Below are 25,780 nucleotides of genomic sequence, written 5' to 3' on the forward strand. Positions count from 1 at the left end.
CCAACCCCCTGCCCAGCCCGGAGCCTCCTCCCGCACCCCCACTTGCCCCAGCCTGGAGCCCCCTCCCGCACCCTGAACACCTCATTTCTGACCCCACCCTGGAGCCCACACTGGCAGCTGGAGCTGTCACTCCCTCTCACATCCCAGCCCAGTGAAAGTGAGTGAGGGTGGGGGAGAGTGAGTAATGGAGGGAGTGGGGGATGAAGTGAGTGGGGTCATGGCCTCGGAGAAGGGGCAGAGCAGTGGTGGGGCCTCAGGGAAGGGGCAGGGCAAGTGTGTTCGGTTTTGTGCGATTAGAAGTTGGTAACTGTAGGTAAATCTGAGGTTTGTCAGTGTTTGAGGTTAAGCACAGTCCTTTCTGCCCTCTCTCCCACCACATGGCCGTGATATTGGCCCACTGCACAGAACAGAAACCTGCTCTTAAATAGTATCTCTTTTCTCTCCCCCCACTTCCTCGCCCCCTTCTGTAGAAAGTTCCTTGTTCCATGGGGTGGGCTTCCTTGTAGTTGAGAGACAACCAGTAGTTGAGGCCCTAGACTGCTGTGTTGATGGCTTCGTAGTGATAGTGCCTTCAACAAGGTATCAAGCATCCTCCTGAGAAGGGCAGCTATCTGGAATACAATAGGCTGCCCTCAGACAAGTTTAGACATGTTCAATATATAATTTAAAATGCAGTTCATAATTTGATACAGACAACCCCCACTCTGGCACATCAAATATTTGCAATGAACAGTTTGATTTGCAAGCCAAGAATTATTCACTAAAGAGATTCACGAGTAATTTTGAACAATGAATAAGTTTGAGAGCTCAATTTGTTCCCAGAAAAAGAGGAAAATTGTTGTATAAAGTATTCCTTCTGAATATAATTGTAAATATATGTAATAGAGATGCTATAAACTATCCCATAGAGGTACAACATTTTCAAAGAATTTATGCAGAAAAAAGTGGAAAGCAAAATCAGAGCCTACAGTTTTATTATCTTTTGTGTTTATAAATCCTCATTACTACGTGTAATAAGGCTCCTGTCATATCAGGCCCACACAGGAACCCCAAAGTACATTTTTGACAGAATAATGATAGATGCACATGCATTCACCTAAATCCCACATATACAGATTTATAATAGGTGTCATAATACACAATTTATTTTCTTTTTAATCCAGCACTCGCTCCTCACGACTCTCAAGTTTAATTTCCACAGCATCATGATGAAACTCCCACACGATTTGCTTTTTTAATGAATACAGCCTAGTGCAATTCTTCATAAACAAAAAAATTACAGTGGTGGAGGAAAATCTTTATTATAATTTCTAAATTGCTTGCGTAATAGGCTTGAGGAAATCACTATGCTAATGTTAGGCATGATATTTCTTTCCCCTTTGCTGTACCTCAGCTTATATCTCTGTTGGTGTACAGACCATAGTTTAGCTTTTTCAGGACTTAGATATCTGTCCTTCTGTCTATATTATTCCAAATTAAATCTCTAAGAGAACAAAAGTGACACAAATCTCTAAAGGAAAAAGTTTACTAAATGTATATATCTGTATGTATGTGTGTGTGTGTGTGTTGTGAATATTGTCAATAACAACTTTTTAAAGATAATACTTTCAAGGGGAAAAGTTTTAGTATTTGTTACTACCACAAGTTCAAATGCAAAATATAATTATGCACAGACACGTACATATGCTCCCCAAGGTCTCTTCTCTGTCCCTTCTCAGGATACGTTTACACTGACGCTTTCCCGGCTTGGGCAGACATACATGTCCTACCTCTGCTTGAGCTACCATGCCAAAAACAGCAATGTGGCCGTGGCAGCATGCGCAGCAGCTTGGTCTAGGCATTCGAGTATATTCCTAGGATCTCGGATGGGGTTGTATTCAGGTGAGCGGTTAGCTCGAGCCACTGTGCGTGCCACGACATGACACTGTTCTTATACGCTAGCTCAAGCAGAGTTAGTGTGTCCACATCTACCCATCGGGGGAATTATATCTCCCAGGTGCAGTATGGACATAGCCATGGTCTCTGTGGAATGGTATCCAACCCCCTCTTCAGGGCATGCTGGATTCTTAAATTTGGGAAAGGAGTGCTAGTCCCATGGTCTCCTTCAAACTCCCCTTGAGTCTTTGCAACATTAGTCTGCAATTTTCACAGCCTGCAGCAAATTCTAGTTGTCGTCATCTTCTATAGTGTGGTGAGAGCCTGCAATCTAAATCCAACAAATAGATAAAGTCCCTGGAACATAATCCTTACAGCAGACCCTTCTGGTCCTTGAGCTACTCCACCACTAAGTTCTTTAGTCTAGCTTTGACTTCTCTCCTATATATAAATTTCTCAGCCTCTTCTTGAGTTCCTACTAGTTCCACTCTTGGAGAGTAACTTTGGGTATGTCCTGCCGGGCTGTTTTGCCCACAGTGGAAATCACCAAAGTAGCTTCAAATTGTTAATGAGCACACTGAGTGCCCACCACACCCAATTTCTGGATGATTCTGACTTCTCCAGCAGTCACCTTGCCCAGCTTCAGGCACGGGGCAAGGAGGGAGGACAGAAGCCATTTCCAGGAGGAGCAATGCCCTGAGACTGGAGTAGAAGAAACTTTTATCGAGGCAATCTGGCTGTGATTCTTCCCCCACCCCACTTGGAGACATTACACAGAGATAGGGAGAATTACGTGTGGTGGCACCAGAGGGTTGCCTACACCAACCCTGAGACTTTGGGGTTTTGGAGAAAAGGACTATAGTCATACAGCAGCCACTCCCCGAACTAAGACATCAGGTGGGGTAAGAGGAAGATGAACAGGAGCTAGGCCAAGTGTAGGCCAGCCCGCACTGTCATACTTTCAGGACACTGGGCCAGGACCCAGAGAAGAGGGAGGGCCCAGGTCCTCCTACCCATCCTAGATTCCCCCACACCTAGCCCTGCGACAGACTGGACCAGGTCTTTATCGACAAGGAAGCCAGCCCAGCTGTCCGGGGATTCTGGACATGTAGGATGAAAAGAGATTGGGACAGCAGGCCCTGACCACTGGGCCTGCTGATCAAACTGACAGTCCCACTACACAGTCTAGAACTGTTTCAAAAACGGATTTGATTATCCATATGAAAGACAATAAACAAATGCTTATTAGTTTTGAATTTTCTCTCTCTATATATATATATAGACACACACACACATATAATTTGTAATTTACCCATCATTATAGAACTGAATCAAGGTATCCAGAGAGTCTTCAGGTTGTTTCATCTGAAGGAACCAACCAACCATTGTATCCACAGGTGAGGCCTAATCCAAAGGCAGTTGAATCCAAAGGAAGTACTTCAGTTCATTTTAAAGGCCTATGTCAAATGTCTGTGCAAGAATAAATCATTATTTTGTATTATTCATTACGGGACTGGGACTGTTCCTTCTGTGGTAGGAGAATCTTACCAAGATCCTTCCTGCTCAGTTTTGCACCCTTTGCAAGGGCCTCTCCCAGTCACAGCCCTTCTTCTGGGGAAGTGCAGGAAAGACTCCCATTGACTTCAGTGGGATCATGATTAGTCCCATAATAAGACATAAAAATTAAGAATTCAAACCCATAGTGTTGCAGCTCAAAATCCTGTGTATAATCTCTTGAAACATGTACAAGTTAATGTGTACATTTAAGTAATAAAAAAATCACTTTCACTAATAAACCAAAACAATTTAACAACTACCATTTGTGACCAACCTTTTCTATAGTATGTCTTTATCTTCATCATCCATTCTCCCTTAATTTACATATATATCATGGTAACCTATGACATCCCCTTCTCAGTGTTATAACCTAGTGATTTTTTTTCTTACTTTGTGAAGTGAGACGGAAGCCATTTCTGTTTTACAAATATTTCCTATGCTATTTTTTTTCAACCCATCCTGCCTGTCCTTTATTCCAAAATGTTTTTCCTCTAATGCTGTCTTTACAATATCTGTAACAAATCCCTTCAGAGATGAACCACTCTTGTCCATCAATAATTGAGAATAATTCCCTTAACAATTCCCTTAACAAATTAGAGGACACAGAGGTCATGCTCTGAACTGATTGTAATACTCTCTCCTCAGATTCAATCATCATCTGTTATCACTATGTTACCACTATTATTGCTATAAAGTATTATATAAGATTAGCTTCCTGCCAAGCCATTTTACCCATCTGGACATAATTTGGTTTCTGATGCAATATTCATTTTTTTCATTTTTAAATGGCTGGGTTCTGATCCTGTATATCCTTTAGGTCAGTACTTCCATAGACTTCAGTGGGTCCTCGTCTCAGTAAGGCCTACAGTATCAGGCCCTACTTTACAAATATACTATTTTTGTCAGAGGTGTGTGTATATCCTCATCGCCCCCAAAGTCGATGGTATGTATGATACCACTGTGATGCTTCGGGGAACTTGGGTGTTTGCGTTCATTGTTTGTTACTTGCAAGGCAAGGTTTGGACTGGAAGAGTCCTGAAGAGTTTGCTGGCAGGACAGCCAAGCTGATGTGTCAAGGAGCAGCACACATCTTAGCAGAAGCAAAAATCTTACTTGCTGACGCCGAGAGGGGTAACACAGAAACTCATAATTCTGGGAACCTCAGCAGATTGTCACAACCAAATTCATTTCCAAGGTTTCTTTGTGATTCAAGATTTAAATATGCAGGCTTTCAGGGGGAAAAAAGTAATGTTATGAAACTTCTAAAAATATGCTTTGGCTGACATATATGTATAACTGTAGAAGGTCCCCACACTGATATTGCACAAAAGACCTAAAAATAAGTGTAGCTTTAAAAGACTTACTGATCCGATAAGTTTTAGTAGAAGACAGCTAGAAGATAAAAGGAATTAATACTGGAGAGTATTTTTAAATAAGTGAAACTAGAGAGAGGCATAATACTATGCCTGTTAATTAGATGTCAGCAAAACCATTTTGAAGCTTAATAAATGAATATTGGTAATAGATGAAAATTGTGGCACGGTAATTTAAATTTGAAGAAGAAAGATTTTGGGCCTTATTCTCATTTACACTAGGCTGCTTTACACCATAGGCCTCTTTACACTGTGAGAGTGGTGTAACGGAGCCGTAGTTTAAATGAAACTTTAGGTCTTAATTTAAGCACATTCTGTTATCACAATGCACACCAAAATGCAGAAACACGAAACACCAAATTAACACATCACAGTCACCTCTTGCTTCCCTGCCATTGGTCTAACAGCAACATGATCAACCGCTTTGCCTCCTCTAGATCATTGCCTATTACAATGAAAATTACTACAAGCTCCATCCCTACATCCTTTTCCCCCCAAAAACGTACCCTTCCCAGCCCAGATTCACTCACTCCTAGGGGTTCTGTCCAGAGTGACGGCAGCCTTTCCCTAATGCTCTATTCCTACAGTAACAATTCTGTGCTTCGTCTACTTGATTTCTTCTGTCTGTGAGGGTGTGGTGCCAGGCTGCATAGCTCAGCCAGGAGAAGTTGAGCCAAATTGGTCCCAGTTCTGTTCCTCACATTTGGCTGTCCTGTGGTCTAGAAATACCACTCTAGGTATGACCGCAATAGCTGCAAAACTCCCCTGGACATCCCCCAGAGTAGACCATCCAGACAAATTCTCAGAGGACATCTGCAAGGAAGTCATCAAAATTGTAATTCTGGCAGCTGAATCTTGACAAGGCTCTGGGACTAGGGTACCAGCTTGGGAAAGCAGCAGCAAAGCTGTAAGTGTAAGTACCCTGGTATCCTTTTCCAGCCTTGGAGTCAGCTAGACGTGGAGAAGGTGTCTCTCTCTTGGTCTTGGTTGGCAGTAGCAGGAGTTTCATTGCACAACAGCCTATTTGAACAAAATGTCTTCATGAGCTGTGGAGAAGGAAGGACAAACTGCTCCGTGGCTGTTTAAATAGCCGGTTGCAGACCTCCCTGAGACATGAGCATGAGACATCTTGCCTGGAGGGTGCCTTGTCTGGCTCACAGCTAGCACTTTGACACTAACCAGTAGTCTCACAGGACCAATATCCAGGAGGGAGCACCATCAGACTTTATCCCTTCACTTGAAGGAAGGATCCCTTCACTTGAAGAAGAATCTTTTGGTCCCTTCCCTGTGGCCCCAGTAAAGTGTGCTTCAGCCCATGCAATGGGAGAGCTCTGATCAAACACCCCTTTCATTGATCAGTGTTGTTACAGTAAGCCATGACTGCTTGGTGTGGCATGCTGTCCCCCTCTAGTGATAAGCCAGATAGAGATTGCTGAGCCTGCTACAGCTATGGCTAACAGAGAGGTGTCTTTTAGCTCAGGAAGTAGCAGCTCATGCATTAAGAGCAAAAGGTCCCATGTTTGATCCTCGCTGCCGATGACCTACCCAAGGGCATTGGTGTTATATTATTTTACATTTTCTGTTGCACCGCTGGTGCTGAATCACATCATCTTGCTTTGCAACTAACTCTTCTGGAAGCACTGCACGTGAAATGCCTGGATCAGTGCATTCTGATGGTGGAACTTTCATGGAACTTTTTGTACTCAAAGCATTTTTCAAGCATTAACTAGCCCTCACAGTACGCCTGTGAGTCGGTAGATAGGTGTTTTTTCCATTTTATGTATGGGGAAACTGAGGCAGCAAGGTAAAAGTTGACTAAATGAACATTTCAGGATGGCAGCCAGGTGCAACAGAGGAGCAGTTTTTAAAAAATCTTTAAGGTGAGTTGCAAGCTTAAGTGGGTGATAAAGTCCTGCTTTTTGCAAATGTTGCCCTACAGCATATATATTTTCAGCCAGGGTGATCTCTGTTGGTTCACAAATTGATATAGAAATCTGAAATCAATTAATTTTCATTATTCACATTCTATCCTGCTATATGCACATAAGATATAACTATAATCTGTCCGATCTTGGCTGACCTTTCATGAATTATCAATGCATTGCTTTAATTTGTTTAATTAAATCTAATATTGAAAATACTTTAGATGTCAAATAACACTATTTGGGGAGGAGGAATTTAAAAGTGTGTGGAGGAAAGTTAGAATAAAATTACCTGAGAACGTTGTAAATTGTCCAGATCAGGGAGTCTGCTGATATTTGTGTCTTGTACAGCTCCCATCTGATTCTCAGCTCTTAATAAATAAATGACAATAATAACCAAGTAAGTGCAGTAAAATATTACAGCCAAATTCATAGCTTGTGTAACTCCATTGAAATCAGTGATGTAGCTAGTGCTGTAAAATATAATGGGCCAAATTCATAGCTGGTGTATCTATCAGTGTATCTTCATTGTCTTCACTGAGCTAGATTAGGAATAAATAAGGCTCAATATTTCAAATTTAAATGCACATTTTGACCTTCATCCTGCAATTTAACATAAACTAATCTTCTGTATGCAAAGTGGATAGGATATATATGTAAAATAATTTTCTGTATAAGTTTGAGATCTTTTCCAGTAATATGTACTATCATTTTTCTTGGAATAACCTCTGCTTTCATAATGAAGGGCTTTATCCTGGTCATTAAATTTCTGCTCAAGATGGGGAGTGTTAGGGCATGCTCACACCTTTTTTTTATATATATATAGTCTGAAAGCCAGAAAAAATTCTTTTGAATTTCAATGTTTATGTAATCAGTACCCGTGTTGCCAAGGCTTACTTAAAACAGCTGGATGCCTGCTGCTTTCCTCCCCCTTTGTTGGAACTGCCGCCAGAACAGGTAGTCAAAAACGGAAAGTAGGGAAAAATTCAGGCATCTGTGCTCTCTCTCAGGAAAACAGCTGTGGCTTCCATAGGAAGCACTCATTTTTTCCCATCAGCCAAGACTCTGTATACCCTTGGGTCCTCTTTTGGCATGGCTAGCCAAGTAGGATGCAGTTTATGGCTTAGAACTTATGAGAGAAACCATTTGGGCAGTCCCATCCCTGGCAGAATGCTGAGAGAAATTCTCCAAGCTGCAAGCCACATGTGAGCCTCTGACCTCTTATTAGCACACCATGGGAGAGGTTAACAATTGTTGAGACTTCAGGCATCCCTTTGACATTCAAATAAAACAATACCAAGTAACCTTTCCAAAGCATAAGAATATTCCAGATATAGTGTCCTTTCAAATCTAGGATTCAATTTGGAAAAAAATCTTGCGATAGGAAAGATAATATATTTCTCCAAAAATAGAACCTGGATTTTTTTTGTTAAGCTTTTTACATTCATTAATGATATAGTGGTGTAACTTTTTTAAAAACAAAATTAATCATGAGATACCAACAGATTCTCACACCATTCTTAGGTCTTGCATGATTTAGTGGGAGTGGTATTCTTAAATGGCTGGAGTAATGTAAGAAATACATAAGATCAGCTTGCTGGTAAAGATGTGACTGATTGATCATGTAATTAGAAACTGTATTATAGTATATTAGCATGGGAAAATTGATAATGAAAAGCTGGTCAAGAATTATTTATATGAAGCTCTTCATAGAATGGGTTAAATGTAGAGAGCCAGATCTATCTATCTTAGGTACATCAATGCCGTTCATTACTGTAGTATATGAGCACCTCACAATCTTCAATGTATTTATCCTCACAACAACACCCCTGTGAAGTAAGGAAGTGCTGCTATCCCCATTCTACAAATCAGGAACTGAGGCACAGGGAGATTAAGGCTGTGTTTACACTTGAGCAGGGGATGTGATTCCCAGCTTGAGCACACATATTCACTCTTGCTCTCATCAAACTAGCATGCAAACAATAGAAGTTTAGCCACGGTAGCATGGGCAGCAGTGGGGCAAGCTAGCCACCTGGCACACAAACCCATCTGCACCCTCTGAGTACATACTCAATGTAGCTAGCCGTGCTAGCTTGCCATGGCCCAGGCTACCACAGCAAAGCTACTATTTTTAGCTAGCTTAATGAGAGGTAGGGCAGGTATGGCTATGTGAGCTGGGAATCACACATACACCCCCAGCTCAAAGCTCAACACATAGACCTAACCTAAGTGACTTGCCAGTGGTCACACAGAAAGTCCGTGGCAGAACAGGAAATTGAACCTAGGTCTGGCAACTCCCAGAGTACCATTTAAAGGGGCAGCTGCGGATTCTCGTGGCCTAGTGTAATCTGGGGGTGGTAGATAGCTGTCTGTTCACCACCCACTCCCTTCTTACTGATGTAGAGTACATGTCAGAGGCATGACAAGGGAGGGGCTGAAACACTAGCCGCTCTAACTTGTGACAGGGGCTGGTTCAACCTTGACCATCCCCAGGGGAAGGAGAAAAAATAGATTAGAGCCAGATTGTCTCCCCATCTCAGCTATGCTAAATACACCATAGACCCTTGCCCAAAGCACCCCACAAAGGCTGGCTACAGCAACCAAACCCAGATAGTCACTATGAGATGTCTAGGGTAACTATTCTTATTTCTCTCGACAGGGACTCATGAACAAGCCGACCCCAGGGGCCAGTTGTTAGAGTTGAGGACTTCCTTTCAGACTATGTCTACACTATAAACACTAGCATTTGTAGTGTGGACATTTCCTATGTCAATGGAAGGAGCTTTTACATCAATGTAGTTGTTAATCCACCTCTCCGAAAGGCAGTCAGTGGAAGAATGCTTTTGTTGACCTAGTTGCATCTACACTAGGGGTTAGGTCAATCTAACTAAGGTGCTCATGGTACAACATTTTTCACAGCCCTGAGCAACATAGTTAGGTGATCTAATTTCTGAGTGTTGATCAGGCCTCATTTCAAAGCAGCTGATCAAAAGAAGGGTTAGTAGCTTTGCCCATCTGAATGTAGTATGCTCAATAATGAGAACAGGGGTGTGGTCAAGAAGAGGTGACTTTTGGTCTGAGAAGTTTCCCAAATGAGAGTTACAAGGGCCATGACAGGACATGAGAACAAACAATGTGCTGAGAGTAGGACAGAAAGCGAGACCCAAAGCCAAAAATGGAGCTGCTTTTCCAACAGCAGGGCTGGACTAACCCAAACACATTTTCTCTGCCTTGGAACTAAAAATTACTCACAATTTACTGTTCTTGGCCTTGAAAGGGGTTTAGCCTGCAGGCTGGGATGTGTCTTGTCTGTCTAAAATGTGGATGGCAAAATTCTCCCTTTAGACCATCAGTGAATATTAGCATGTTTGTCTTTCCTTTGCCTGTCCAAAAGGCTTTTTTATGCAATGTAGACAACTTTGGCTAATCTTTTCCATTTTTCAATGAAATGTTTAACTTCTTCCTGTGGCATTTTGGATTTAAGAACAATTATGGTCTCACATGAACTTCTCTCCTGGCTTCGTTTCCCCTAATCTTTTTTTAAAGCTTTTCTGGTGTTCACTCAGTGTGCTGAAACTCCCTTCAACTTGTCACTCAGGCCTGGTCCACACTAAAAAGGGGGTTCGAATTAGGGTACGCAAATTCAGCTACGGGAATAGCGTAGCTGAATTCGAAGTACCCTAATTCGAACTACTCACCCGTCCAGACACAGCGGGGTCGAACTCCGCGGCTCCCCCGTCAACTCCACCACCGCCGTTTGCAGTGGTGGAGTACCGGAATCGACCGCGGCGCTTCCGGAGTTCGCACTATCGCGTCTAGATCAGACGCGATAGTTCGAACTCCGAGAAGTCGAACTCACCGCGTCGACCTGCGTGGTGAGTTTGGACCTGCCCTTAGTTGCTTTATCCCTTTCTTCACATTCTATCCCTAGGTCACATTTTGCCTTGGTCACTGTAGCCAGATCTTTTCCACCATTTCTCTTTGACATATGCAGCAAAGTTTTCCTGTCAGAGATCAAATGTCTCGGAGCAATTATCTGGGGTTGGGAACTCTTTTCCACCCAGGAATAACCTTGTTTTGGGACTTGAGGCATACAACCTTTTCTCAACAGGGTAATTAAGTGAGTAGAGATATTTTGCTTTGTAGGCATCTTGGGTCATTCTCCCTCCCCTCTCCTCCCCATCCCATTCCAAATAGCTAGTTCTTGGTCTTGTCCACCAGCTTTACTTTGCGTTTCCATCTCATGTACTGTCACAATGGCACCACTCTGAAATGAAAATACATTTACATAAATATTATTACGGCTAATACTGCAACCTTTCATTGTGAGATTGGACACTTACACCATTCTCTTTTCTAATGGTTCCTCTTCTTCATATATTATTAGGGAAATATTGTAGTAGCTGGAAAGAGAAACAAGGGGATTTATTTACTCCTAGGTCTTTAGCTGTTGCTAAGTAAATATTAAGTATTCACAGAGTAGAACCCAATCCATAATTCTGTAATTTTACAAGTTCAGACACTTGAACGGAGTATGCTATCTGCAAGTCATTTCATTGTATGAGTTATATGATGTGATCATTGCAACAATAGATATATGGACGGATTCATCCTTTGTGCCAATCCATTGAAGTGAATTTGTCCCATCATTCCAATAAAAGTTCATTCCCTAGAAAAGGAGGATTAAGAAATGTAGTGTTTAAACTTTTTTTTAACCCATAAACCTAACTGGCCAATAGCCCTAACTCTGTCCCTGGCAATGTACATATTCAGCACTTCCTGTATATAGTCTTGCACAAAAAACAATTCTGAACTTGATTAACTATCAAAACTCTGCAATAAACTATTGATTAAACTAAAATTAACTCCATGTGTCTTCATTTAAGGTGAAAAACTGCTCTTCATACATAATTTAGTTAATATTTTATTAAATGACTTAGTTCTTCTCAGGTGTGTCTGTTTTACCCTCTCTCTTGTGTTTGAGTTATAAGTGATACAGTGATGTGTATATAATTATGCTTCATCTGCTGACAGACATAAAAGTAAATGAGATGTTGCTTCTCAATGGGTGCATTTCCTGTAAAAAATATTTAAGAAAATAAACTCCACAGTCTTTGTAGTCAAAATGGAATGGGGCTATTTCAAGTATTACATTTCTGCAATGAACAGCTTCTAATAAAACTTTCGATCTCACTTGGCCTGTTGATGTACAGCAGATTAAACCAGTATGATTACTAACTGAGACTATTTAAGGTTTTACCTAATTGGCGTCTATGAAAGCTTTATATTTTAATTTTACAATATTTTAAATCAAGTCAGATTTGTGAGAACTAGCAGCAGTCATCCATTCCTTTACTTCTTAATCTTAGAATTTTAAGTGAAACTGAAAAATAGAAGATTTTAAAACAGAAATGAGATATGACGTTCAGCCTTTGCTACCTTTGCTGAGCTGTGATTATAAATAGAAACCCCTATAAGTTTCTCAGAGTTGCTTACCAGTAATGGTTTGTTAGTATATTAAAAGCACTCATTCAGTACTTTTCATCTCCAGTGAGCATGAACTAGTTTATGTTCCCAACAATCCTATGTGATGAATCTGCTAAGCAGTAATAGGTCAGTTGAGGGCAGTAGGATGAATCTGCCGCTGCTGCTCATCTTTTCTGCCCACTAGGGATATTAGTGTCAGTAAAGGATGATGGCAGCAGGTGAAAAATGTATGTTCTTGCCAACTCTTGGGATTTTTATTGCAAGTCTCTTAATGTTTGGTGTTTTCTCTTAAAGCCTCAGCTCTGGGAGTGATGTGGCTACATCAGAATCTCAGCTTTCATTTTTAAAAAGTAAATTTCTAGCCCTCATGGCTGTGGAGGCAAACTTGAAAATGTAAACAGTTCAAAAACCAGAAGGCAGATAAAATGACCCCACGAATTAATGAATGAAGAATAAACATGATTTTTGAACTACTCTCCTGATTTTTGGGAGCTTTCTCATGGTTTTTGAAAGCTTGGAGTTGGTAATACTTATGGGACCCACCAGGTGTTAGGGCATGGTGCACAAAGCAGGCTACCAGGGTCTGTTTCAGGGCAAAGACTGCTGTACTATACGTTCTAGTAAAGGTATAGTAAGTCATATATACTATCTCCCTTGTATAGACAGGAAATTTTAGACAGACCATTCCAGTGAGTTAGCAAGGTCAAGGAGTATATTTTTGCAGTACACTTTTTACCTGCATGTTAAAATAAAGGATCAAAGCTGCTCCAGTGGGAGTTTCGCCAGTGACTACAATCAGAGCAGGATCTCTAGTTAGTTTGTTTACCAGAATTAAACATTCAGAAAGGTGAGAGGAATATAAGATGAGACAACTTTGTGATATAAATCATTGTCCAACAGCAGAATTATAGACTAGTGTCTAAAGTTACAGGGTTGGGCTCCACCCTGTTTTTCTAGAAAAAAAGACAGTAGCAAGGCCTGATAGAAAAAAATTCGATGATAATACTGTAATCCAAGATGAAATGCTTGTGGGTGGATGAATCCGTGTGTGTGTGTGTGGCTGGGATTTGTAAGTTATAATGATGGCTGACAATTTACAGCTACAAAAGAGATCGGGTTCTTGGAATGAATTAGCACAACCGTAAAGCATAAGCTTGGACCATGTACTGAAGTTATTTTTAATAGGTTTTATAAATGTCTTAGCCCTTCAGGACGCTGAGCATTCCTGTGAGCTGCCTTAGTTCTTACTGAAATCGGTGGGAGCTGAAGGCACTTAGCACCATGCAGGAGTGTGCAGCACTTTACAGGATTAACCCCTCATTCTCTAGAAATGCCCAGTCTGTACGATCGGAGTTATACTGTCTTTCTAAGAATTGCAAGGGAAATACAACTTTAAAGAAATCAAAGTGCCAGTGAAAACTGAATGCATGGTCTACCAAAAGAAAGAAAGAAAAGAAACTTCTACTTCCTTTCCCACCCCATACACTTCCAAACCCCGTAGCCAGCACATAGCCTGAGAAATCAGGCTGGGCATTGAGGAGATGAAGCGTAAGGGTGGAAGGAATTCCCCTCCTCCCCCCGGTTGGTCTACAGGCACTATTATAGCTTTTTAGTCACAGCAGTGTCTGAGGCCTCTGCACTCCACCTCCACATGGGAAGTGGCTGTTCAATCTGCATTGTTGCTGATTTACTAGTGCTGGGCTGCTTCTCTGCTGCCCTGATGCTGCCCAGCCCCAAAAGAGCACACAGGAAGTACCGACCCATGCACATTCTTTCCAAATCCTGATTTCCAGCAGAGCTGCAGCAGGTCTCCTGCATCCCTTCTCTCTCTTCTAGCTAACTCTGCCCCCTCCAACTGATTTATATGTAAAAACAGGAAGATCTCTGTAAAACTACAAAAACAACAAGGAGTCCGGTGGCACCTTAAAGATTAACAGATTTATTTGGGCATAAGCTTTTGTGGGTAAAAAAAAAAACACTTCTTCAGATGCATCTGAGGTTTTTTACCTACGAAAGCTTATGCCCAAATAAATTGGTTAGTCTTTAAGGTGCCACTGGACACCTTGTTGTTTTTGTGGATACAGACTAACACGGCTACCCCCCGATACTGTAAAACTAGTGATCAGTGATAGTATCACAACCAATAAGCTCATGTATTTGAGGAATCTGGAGTACTGTGCACAAACACTCTCTTATCAATGTGGAACACTTGTACCACCACTTAGGTATTTATTCGAAAATTTACACTCATGTTTATAAGCAACTGGCCCCCTTGAAAAAGATGCTAATAATGGCTTTATTACTAGTGTAGACAGAACAAAGCCATTTTCAACATCTTGGCAGAAAGCATTTTGAGACCTGTTAGAAGCAAATCTGAAGGATTCTTTCTTTAATGATTTTTAGAAAACTTTTATCTTGTCTACTGTAGCTGTTAAACCATTGCCAGCACCAGCTCAAGTGGAACCTAATGCTGATAACTGTCTTCAGCATCAAGTCAATTGCCTAATGTGGATAGGTCATTAGTATCATACCAAACATACCTGTGCATGTGCAGTGAAGATTATTTCAGCACGAAGCAATGAGATATTTACTGAGAATATATGCTGTGATTATAGACATAGACCTAATCCAGAACGAAACAGTATACGATCTAGCAATTGTAAAACAAGTATGGTGCACATCTTCAGACACAGACTATGCAGCGCCAGTGTGATCAAACGCTAAAAAGGAAATAAAAACCCTAGGGAGGATATGAGACTACAGTTATCCCATCCAAAAAGCTCAAACTCCACCTTTTATACATTGTCTGGATCCCTGCAAACATAGTTATAACATAATTAATGATAACTAATCCTGAAAATGCATAGCAGAAACAGAAACATTGCTAAATATGGGACTGTGGTTTTAAAACCATTCTGGTAAGAGGCCTTGGAGAGACATAATATATACAGGGTTTTTTTTGTTTTTGTTACTATTGTTGTGATTCAGCTGCCATGCAAACCACATCTATTTATATTAAATAAGTTTTCCTCATTCATCAGTGTAAACAAGAGGCAATATGATGGACTATTTAAAGCATCAGTTGTCAGCAACAAAATTATAGTACAAAAGGGGAAACTTGACTTCCACTAAGGATTTTAGAGCAGTTTACAATCTTGCAAGTTTAAGCCTTAATCCTGCATTGAGATTTAACAGTAGCATCCCAAGATTTCATGTGCACTAAGAGCCCAAATCTGCAATGCCCTAGTCAAATGAGCAGTCCTTATCTGCATAAATAGTTCTATTTAGACTAAAGTGGACAATTTAAATACATGAGAGTTTATATGAAAAGAACCTAATGAAAATATGGACGTGTTTGAAAGAGTGTGTCCCCCGTCCATCAGGATAAATAACAGATATGAAGTTTAATTTCATAGTTAGCTGGGTAATAATACTACCGCAGTCACTGGTAGCAACTGCTAAAATTAAGATTGTAAAACAGTTTCCATTATAAATCTGTTTTCACTGGCTAGAGCATTCTGAAAAATTCATCTTTTGGGCTAAAATATACCAGGCACGATTGCTGCCCACAGTACTTTTTTTTTTATTTGGTGAAACTATCAGCTGTTCTAGGAGGGGGGGGGAAGTACTTTCCCATTGCTTAAAAAAAAAATTAACCATGCTTTTTTTTTCTATTCTTTTAATCAAACTATGACAAAAATGGTTGAACTTTGAAAATTGACATGTAAATAATTTTTAGTGAGGGGCAAGGAATAAAGAGTCTAGACAGGGAATGGGAATTTCCAGGTGAATAGTCTGGAAAGTAGATATTGAATTTATACAGCAGAAAATGTCAGTAAGCTGCAAGGGGGTTACTATGTGGGAGGCACACTATGCATGCCTGCACAGTTTAGGAAGTGCACATTTTTCCAAAACATGTTCAAAGGTAGAGTCAGGTACATTTATGCTCCGTCCTGTTGTCCACATCCTTTATTCTACCCAAACTTCTCTAGTGTTATTTTAGTGTGATCATTAGATCACACAATCCGTTCAAAATTCTCAGGCTTTGTTGCACAGAATGTACTGGAGGATCCAGAGAAAATTAAGATCTATGATTACGCAGCAGGCTTCTGCTCAGTTTCTCAATTGGCTTTAGGTCAGCTTTGTGGCAGTGGAGCAGCACAGAACTGTTGTGATGCAGGGATGGATTTGGCCCCTTTATATTTATATTCTCTGCAGTTTTTTCCCACTGATTCAGCCTTATTGTTTCATGAATGCAGTACTTTGCATTTAATATTAGCAACCCTGAACTTAGTAGGCATTGAATCAATAATTTTATAGAACTCTGAAGCCAAACTAATTCTGCAGAGTGTGATTTCTCATTCTGGATATAGTAACTATAATATGAAATACTCCCCCACGAGCATACGTTGCATTCTTTAACAAACTCACAATAAAGAGTTTAATTTAAAAAAAGAGAAAAAGGAACTGCATCACCCCATTTAAAAAATACGCCCGTGATTTTTTTCCCAACTTATAATAGTAATAACAATCTCAGCTGAGGACATTTCCTGGGGCTTAATGACCCGTGGCTGTGCTTCAGGTGCTTCAGGTGATCATCATCTACCAGCCGGTCATTAATCCCCTAGAAATGCCCTGTTCCTCAGTCATTATTGCTTAAATATGTTTCTTCTCTAAGTAAAATGTTTCTATATTTAACGGATCTTCCAGGGAGAGATGTGTTCTTTCAGTGGTGGGGACTGAAAGAAGTTTAGTAACAAGTCAAGGAAGTGGTAACTATGAGAAAGGGAGAAAAACTCTTTCCATAGAATTCCTAAAGCCTACATCTATTTTTTCATAATTTAACAATATGCCTGGAATTCTTATATAGATGTGTCTCTTGGGAGAGTTCTGCTTTTTATCCATTTACCATAATTACTATATAATTTTTTATTAAGAAAGCTTCTATAATGTTTTTCACTCTGTGCTTTATATTGTAGGTTTTATTTTCACTCTGCATTGCATTCTGGGGAGTACAAATTATGAAGCCACTGATCTCAAATACAGCAAAATATCACTGAATTATGGAAAGAGCCCTTTGGAATATGCTTCGAAGTTTCTTGGAATAAGTTGACGGTGTCTCTTTCTGAAATACAAGCATTTCACATGTTTTATGAAGGTTTGAAAGATGCATTAAAAATAGTAATCTGTTTTTATTTGACCTTTTAAATATTTATTCTCCTGCCTACCCAAGTTAAATTAAGGATCCCTCTATTTTTTTTCTTGTGCTTTCACGGCATTTTTTTTTTTAACATTCAAGGGATCACATTCTTAAAAAGCATAGCATTTTTCAATCACTTTATTAGCATGTAACCATATGTGGAAAGCATTCTTTACAATAGAAATAATTAAAATCATATTTGTTGCAACGTGGTAATCTCCATAGAGACTAAATCTAAAAGAATGTGAATGTAAATTTTTCCATACTGATTGAATTACAGTAGAATCTCAACGCCATGCCCAATTGTGTGTTCATAACATACAGTTACATAAGGATGAGTAGTTGAGACAGGAAAATTATTACAAACAACAAGATAAAATAACTCTGACTTGCATTAATTGAAATGTTTTCAATTAACTAGATGATATATGTGTTGTGTAATGCAGGCTTGCAGTTTATGTTAATTTGTTTAAGGAGTATACCTGCATTTGCCAACAACTTTAGGACTGATCTCACCAACACCGACATTGCTCCATTGACTGAAGAAACTCCTGTCACAAAGTGTTTGCAGAATCAGGTTGTTAATTTCTAGTAATCCCCCCACTCCTCCCGTCAAAGTAATCCTGAGGGAGATGGATCTATTGTCCTGTCTGAGGTGCTATTTTGATTATTTCTATTGATATAGGAAAACTGGGGGAAAAAAGAAGAGAAGGGAGGCGCCGAACAGCAAGATTAGCAAAAATAGAGGAGCTGGGTTGCTTTTCTTTCCTTATGTTCTTCCAACTTTTAGTGGGTCCAAGACTAAAAAAAGAAAATACTTAAAATCAAGTAGCTAAAAAACTTTAGGATGCCTTGCAAGCTTCAAACTGGTAAAAATACCTGGATTAAAATGTAGTTGTATTGTTTTTTGTTTTTTTCATTTTCTCTACAGTACTAAGATATATTAATAGAGAGCTTAGATATGCATAAATATCCTGATTTTAGTCAACCCACAGTTTTAGACTTAGCTGTAGCAGAGAATTGACGCCAGCATTTACAAGTTGGATGCCTCCAATTGGCCACCTAACTCCATATTTAAATAAAATTGGCTTGATTTTCAGTGGTGTTGAGCATCAGGCCTATTTTTTTTTTTTGGTGCCTCCCTTGAGGCAACCAAATTTGAGGCCAAAATTTTCAGTCAATTAGAAAGTCAAATTGCCTGTGTCTATCACTTAGGGCTATGCTAAATCCCTCAAATATGTTTAATTGGGAAAGCAGATGTCAGTATGAGTAGAGATGAGTCTAAGATGCAATGTCTGGTTCAGACCTTTCATAAAGTATGGGAATGTTTGAATCCAGGGTTTTGATTCAGACCCTTTTCTAATTTGTATAATTAAAAGATGAACAAATTGTCCCTTAGAAATGTTAGAAGTATTCATATTACAAATATTTTGCTTAAATCTTTAATTCATAAATTTATTCATACTTTGGTAGAATTCTTATATCTGATTAAGAGATTAGATAAATGAAATCATATATTTCTAACTCAGATTGTGGAAATGTGATCTAGTTGTTAAAACACAGGCATAGTAGCCAACAAATCTAGATTTTAGTCCCAGTTTGTGACCTTGGGCACATAATTTAGTTGCTCTCTGCCTCGGTTTCCCCATCTTTGAAATTGAGATAAAAGTACCTACCTCACAAGAGTGTTGCAAGGTTTGATTTAAATGATGTGGATAGGTACCATGGAGATGAGTGTGCTTTGTTATTGCTAAATAACACACATTTTATATTTAAATGTATTCACCCATCAGTAGCAATCTTTCAAAGATCCATAAACAGAATAATCTCATTGGGGTACCACCGGAAGGAAAAGAAAAAAATGGCCGATTGAGCGAAAACTCCGCAGGTTGCATCCGATCTTCAGGTTCCCATGTTTCCGAATGCATTGTGTGCACTAGAAATCTGTATTTGATATGTATAATATTGAAATAGCCAAATGGATATTTTATTCTGATTATAATTTATTAAATTAATTTTAAAATTATCCTAACCAGTGTCATTTATTTATATATAATAGTGAAAAGAACATGATGCCTAAGGTAAGTACAGGTTAAGACTTTGGACTGTCAAATTATTTCACATTCTACATGAAAATCTTCAGAATTCATAGGTAGAGTCCAAAAATAAATTCAGTCATGCAAAGAAAAGAAAGTCAGAAATATAAAAAAGTAAAGTAATTTATGGTGGAATACCAGGGCCGAATTCTGTGCTGTGCCTCCTGGATAATTCATCCTTGGTGGAGGGGCAAAGGTGGTTTCATGCAAAACACTCCAGCAATTGCCTACACCACCTCTTCCAACTTGCAGCCATTCCCAGAGCATGTCCAAATACTGGAGTCTGAGAGGTGGTTGCTGTAGGGCTGCCTGCTCTAAATCACCATAAGAGGGTGGCAGCAGAGCCCAGAATCAGGCCCCTACTTCCTAAATAAAGCTGAGTTTGAGAGTTGAGGTCAAATGATTAGATGTCTACCATTCCCCCATTCCTCTTTAAATTGCAGTGTGTTGTAGTTATTTGGAAACATTTAAATATTCTTTTATTACTCTAAGTGAATTTTTTTCTCCAGGTATGGACTAATAGCACTGAGCAGAACAAGACCCATTCAAACGCTGAAAATGAATCAGCCAGCCAGGGAAAACCACTCTCACACATTAGAAAGGGAAACAGTAGCTTTGCGTGGTCACATAATACCTCGTTAGATTGGGGCTGGCACAAACTGGCCCACAGAACTGTCTCCCAGTACCTCTGACCTCCCAGATCTCAGCACAGGAGAGAATCTGAGCCATAATATGTTGTATTATCTGTTATATCACGTCTCTATAGTCTGGCACTTTCTGCTCATCTGGATGCCTGTAGGCTTCTGCATTCTAAGTTTCTACATGGGAAGCAGGTGTAGAAATATTGAAAATTAAACTGCAGATAAAAGCACGAAGGTAAAGCCGAAATAAGACATCTTGTATAGTGGATCAGCACTTCTATAAAGTCAGGGCCAACGGAAAGCTTGGCTCAGACCTTTGTCATCCTTGCCCCACCTATGGAAAACAGCAGAAAAATATGGAAACATTGACTAAGTATGATCTGCTGAGTGTCCTTGTGTTTATGGTTTGGCATTGAAAAATAATACAAAATTAATCCTTTTTTTCCCCTACCTCTTGCTATTTTTAAATACTTCCTTCTCTATTCCTTCTCGTCTTCTCCTCTAATCTAATCTATCTATCTATCTATGTGTATTGTGTGTATATATTTACATATTTATATAAAATCTTCTGCCTGTTATGATTTCCCGTGTGTGAAAACACATGAGAACGTGTTTCATATCCATAGATGTTATTTTTTGTATATGTGTTACATATGTGAGCTTACTACAACAATAAAGATGGCCCCTTTCACAATAGTGCATATAAGTCTATATATACTCTAATATGTCCAATATTCAAAACACAGAGTAAGCTACTTGTAGTGTTCACATATGTTGCATACAATTTCGCTTCACATGTGCCTGCCTTTTTTCATCATATGATTCCTCCTTTATTTCCATCTAAGTATTATAGCACTGTTCCTTTCCCTATTCATCCTATCCTTCTCCCTTCCCTATTACCTCTGTTTTCGCTATGCCTCAGGATGTACTGCTACATACTTCCCATGCTACTTTTGAACATGCTGAATTAGTGCAGGGAAGGCAGGCAACCCAGTTGCAATAGTGTCTGATTAAATTTCAAACTCTATAGAATTTGTGGTTTTATGACTTAGATTTTTCCACAGTCCTTGAATGTGAGCACTTTATCAGCACATAAATTGCAATTTCAAAAAAGTTTGCCAGAAATGGAAAAAACTATATAAAGAGAGTTAAAGTTCAATTTTTAGATTCAAGAACTGTCTGTTAGCATATTGCATGTGATCATGTTTCTCTCTGGCATCTGCCATGCATGGAGGCTAAAAGCCTGCCCTTTGTAGATAATGAATTAACTTTAGCTCAAGTAATAGGAGCTTATGGTTTTGGTTTTGCGGGTGCTGGATTCTCTGTCCACTCCTAACTGGGGTCGCTATTTATGTGGCCATGGACTCGTTACAGCTATTCATTCTAAAAGAACAAATTTGTTTCATTTCTGATTGTACCCACGATGGGGGAAAGTATTTTTTTTGTGATGGGATGTTATGCAGAGCAGCAGCTTAGATGTTTATTAAAGCTCTTAATTTTGGAAAACAAGTTTGCCAAGTCTTGTGCCTTTTTTCTACCCACCATTGTAAAATGGCTTGCTCTATGGTGTCTGAATGAAGGACTGAAAGATGATGAGGTGTGGGTGGGAGAATTGGAAGTAGTATTTTTGAGGTGCTGGGTGCGAAGATGACTGAAACTAGGTTGGCTTTTTCCTGCAACTCCTTTAAGTAAAGCATGTGGTCTTAACTTGAGTTAAGAACTTCAGATTGGTGCACAGAGAAGGGGAAACATATCCAGGACTTGCCTATCAAAGCAATGTTTCTACCAATATTCCCAGTGGATGGATAAGTAGCTTTCAAACTGGGACCAGCTTTCAGAATGGCAAAAATGAAGTGGGCCCACTGTACCACTGGCATTTCCAATCCACCACTCAACATAGTAACTAGGCAGCAGGTGACCACTAGTAGAGCTAATCTTTCCTCACACCTTGCCCTCAAGGGGAAAAAACCACCAGGTGCCGAGGGCCAGCAGAAGGTCTAGGGACCACTTCTCCCACTCAAGACCTATTTTGAGTACTTAAGTGATGGAGAGCCTTTGTGCAGGCCCTCTGCATAGGGATGAATTTCACCCAAAGAGAACAAGAACTGGATCCTGGCTCGCCCTTGTTGAGGTGAATAATCGAGTGTCTTGAGGCAGTGTCCATTCCCTGCCACCCCAGAGAGGGATGAGCCTCTCTGGACACCAAAGTGGGCGAAGCCAGTGAATCCTGTGCCCGCCTTCTAGAAGTCAACATGCAGGACAGGATGTAGAAAAGCCCAGCCCCAGAACTCACTAGAAGAACAGCCGCCGGAGAGGCCAGACGCCTGTGGCCTAGCTCCCGGTTGGGAGACGCCAGCAATCGGCAGCCAACCTGAAGACTGGTCGATGCCTGATACTGACCAGAGCCCGGAGAAGCTGCCAAGCCTGCCCCTTGCCAGTTACCCTGAGGAGCTGCCAAGCCTGCCCCTCGCCAGTTACCCTGAGGAGCTGCCAAGCCTAACCCTCGCCAGTTACCCTGAGGAGCCCATGGTGCTTGACCCCTTGGAGGACACCGTCTGGACCCAGGTACCTCCAGAGGGGGAGTTAGGAAGTAGCCCAGGGGCAGCCGACCCTAGTCTGGCTGCAAGACCGCCACAACCTATGTCAGTGTGTTGCGGCCAGGATCCCCACTGACACAGCAGCAGGCCTTCTACCGCTGCTAGGGCCCCGGACTGGGACGCAGTGGAGTGGATGGGCCTGCATCCCCCCTGCCACCCAACTGGTGGGTGGCAGTCTCCCCCTTTTCCAGGCCCTTCAGAGCCAGAAGTCTGGACTTGCTGTTTACCTGTTTACTCAGCCCCTGCCTGAGGGCCTGAGCCACTGACTCTTTGTTGCCCCACCCCAACCCAGGGTCAGGGCCTGCTCATTATATAACAGTTGCTCAGCTCCTGTCTAAGGACCTGAGCCCATGACTCACTACTGCCCACCGACCGGGTTTGAATAACTGTTATGTTTTGCCTCTAGTGCTGCCACGGCGAGAGACCCCCCCACAGCCAGGCTAATTCCTCGTCACAACTGAAAGGAAGTAGCGAGGCGGTGTGGTTCCCCGCCGCCCCAGAGAGGGACACGCCCCGGCCAAACCCCTCTACAGGGAGGTCAGAGGGTTAATTAGACATTTTCTATCCTTCCTACCTTTGCACACTTCTGGAGGGGCAGCCAGAATCTTCATCATAACGTACAAAGATTTTATTATTTGCATGCATATGTTCTTAACAATAAAGAACAATGGAGTAAATATAACAGCCTATCATACAGAAGCAGAATTATTTCTCAATAGTGGATTTTTAAAAACTTTGTGTTGCAAGAGGCTTTCTATCTGTGCAAATAATTAGGAAATAGATAAGGTGCCAGCATATGGTGCCGAAGAATACATAACTAGTTTTGGATTTTTTAGGTCCAATAAAACTTCTTGTGCACTGCAAATTGCTCCGTCTCTGCAGCTCTTTCTATCAGCTGTTCATATTTTCCATGAAGAGTTAGGAGGTCTTAAAGAACCAGCTTGAGACATTGCCCATGCAAATGCACAAAATGGTTTAGTTGATAGGCTTAAATTTTGCTGATTTATTTGCTATCATTCTAAACAGCCTAAATAAAATGAAATGTCAAGTCTTCTCCCCCACACTTCCACACATGGCAACTGGCAGGTGGGGTTTGGAAGCATGCAGAGACAGGGGATTTTTGCATAGTGTGGGAAAAACAGCTGCATAGTGTGCAGCAGACCACCAGCAGTGCCCTAGGGGAGAGAGGATTGTCTGGAGGAAAGGAGTAGGAGGATGACCACTACATCAGTAGGACTGGGAGTAGACAGAGAAAGGCAGAAAAGTGAATAGCATAAACTTCAGTTTACCTTTTCACTGAACATCTAGGCTATGTCAACAGTATGCACCTTTTAGTGACACAGCCGTGCCACTAAAAGGTGCACAGTGTAGCTGCTCTTTGTCTGCAGGAGAGAGTTCTCTTGCCAACAAAATCCACTCCCAAGGAGAGACAGAAGCTTTGTCAGCCTTTTCATTGGTAAAACTTTTGTCATTCAGGGGATTTTTTTCACACCCCTGAATGACAAAAGTTATACCAACAAAAGTGTAGCGTAGACAAAGCCTGTGTCTTCAAACTAAAGGTAGCATTAGCAGAGGAAAGTAATGTAAAAAGAGCAGGCACTGCAGGAAGAATAGCACTTGAGCAAATTGCTCATGTCAGATAAGACTTGCGGTCATTAAAAATCCCCTGGTGCTTTTTCATCAGCACACAACTATTTAACCCTGGTGCTCTTTCCAAATCTGGGTTAGGAGCATTCTGTCTCTTAAATTGTCCATGCAATTTCAGCTTGATATGTTGTGAGGGGTTTTTTTTTTGTTTTTTTTTTTATTCCTTGACCTTAATTATTATCATGTTGCTGTGCATGTTTAAAAATCTACCATGTTCCACCACACAGCTGGCTGTATTTCATTGGTGAGTGGATATATACCGCACATTCTGCAAAACAAGAAAATGGCTTTTCTGGTATATTACATGGATTTTCCACTTTTACTCAAGTCAAGGAAATGAAATGTACTGGTGGCTTTGGGGAGTCTACGAGTACTTGCAATGCAATTCCTTGTGCTCCTGCCAGATTCTGCTCTACTGGGTTTGTAAATATGTTACTGACAATATGCTGGGGCCTCCACAGCACTGGCCATTATGGCTTTGAGGATGAGCATTACCTAGCAAATTTCTCCAGGCCCTTTCCCAGCACGAGTATTACTAAATAATGTGCTTTCAAACATTGCCAGGTAGCCTAATAGGAGAAATACAATATTGCTGTACATTTTATTTTGATGAGTTTTCAGATGCACAGAAATAACAAAAATATAGAGCAGGATTTTTATATTTTACAGTATTTTGTAAATCTATACAACCAGATGTACTGTATGATATAGCAGCCATTAAAATGTTAATCTTTGCCAATTATAGCCCCACAGTTATTAGAGGTGTTTTATTCTAAACATGAGGGCAAACTCTAGTAATAGCCAGTACTGCTGTGTAGTAATAGCAAATGTAGACCACTGTATTCTTGATTAAGTATTCAGAAGAGTAACACAATATACCAAATTCAATCCTACAGTCTGTACTCGGTCATAATTGCCAAAAATATACATCACTATCTTTGTTTTTTTCCTGGAGATTTTCTGGAAAAGAAAGTTCTGTAGAGATCTAAATAAGCGGCAGGATATTCACTGCTAAATATTCTACCTTAGGATCTGCTTTTCTGCTAAGGGAATCTCAGAATAAGAAAAACATCAGTGCATGCATCGCTGAGAGTGTATGGCTGAAGTTACATCAGAGCCCTGATATGTGGACCAGTAGATACACAACTGCGGTTTGTCAAAATCTAATATGTAGAATTCTGATTACCCACATATATTAGGTAATGGGCAAGAAATCAGTGTCTTGCAGAGAACAAAATTATTATATATGGCCCGTGAAAAACAAAAGAGAAAGCTCAACGCTCCATTCCCAAAGAGCTGATCCCAGTGTTGCATGACCTCAGCTTCCACTTCTAAGAACTAGAATTAAGTTTATTCTCTTAATTCTATATATATGATAATTTTGT

The 25,780-nt window shown here is 40.5% G+C and overlaps 1 protein-coding gene across 3 annotated transcripts in view; it reads left to right on the top strand.

Annotated features, from left to right (window-relative positions):
• AGMO (alkylglycerol monooxygenase) overlaps nucleotides 1-19,440 on the top strand; it is a 280,195-nt gene extending 260,755 nt beyond the window's left edge. The window contains exon 15 of one of the 3 annotated variants that reach the window (XM_045007247.1): nucleotides 17,194-17,261. Coding sequence is in view for 2 of the 3 variants with exons in the window: in XM_045007248.1 (XP_044863183.1) it covers nucleotides 17,194-17,274 (81 nt within the window). In the remaining variant the exon portion in view is untranslated. Of the gene's footprint in view, nucleotides 1-3,199; nucleotides 3,248-17,193 lie in introns of those variants that run through there. The other 2 variants (XM_045007249.1, XM_045007248.1) reach the window with 2 other exon arrangements.
• The last annotated feature ends 6,340 nt before the right edge of the window (nucleotides 19,441-25,780 follow it).

The sequence above is a fragment of the Mauremys mutica genome, chromosome 2 (assembly GCF_020497125.1).
Source record: "Mauremys mutica isolate MM-2020 ecotype Southern chromosome 2, ASM2049712v1, whole genome shotgun sequence".
NCBI lineage: Eukaryota > Metazoa > Chordata > Testudines > Geoemydidae > Mauremys > Mauremys mutica.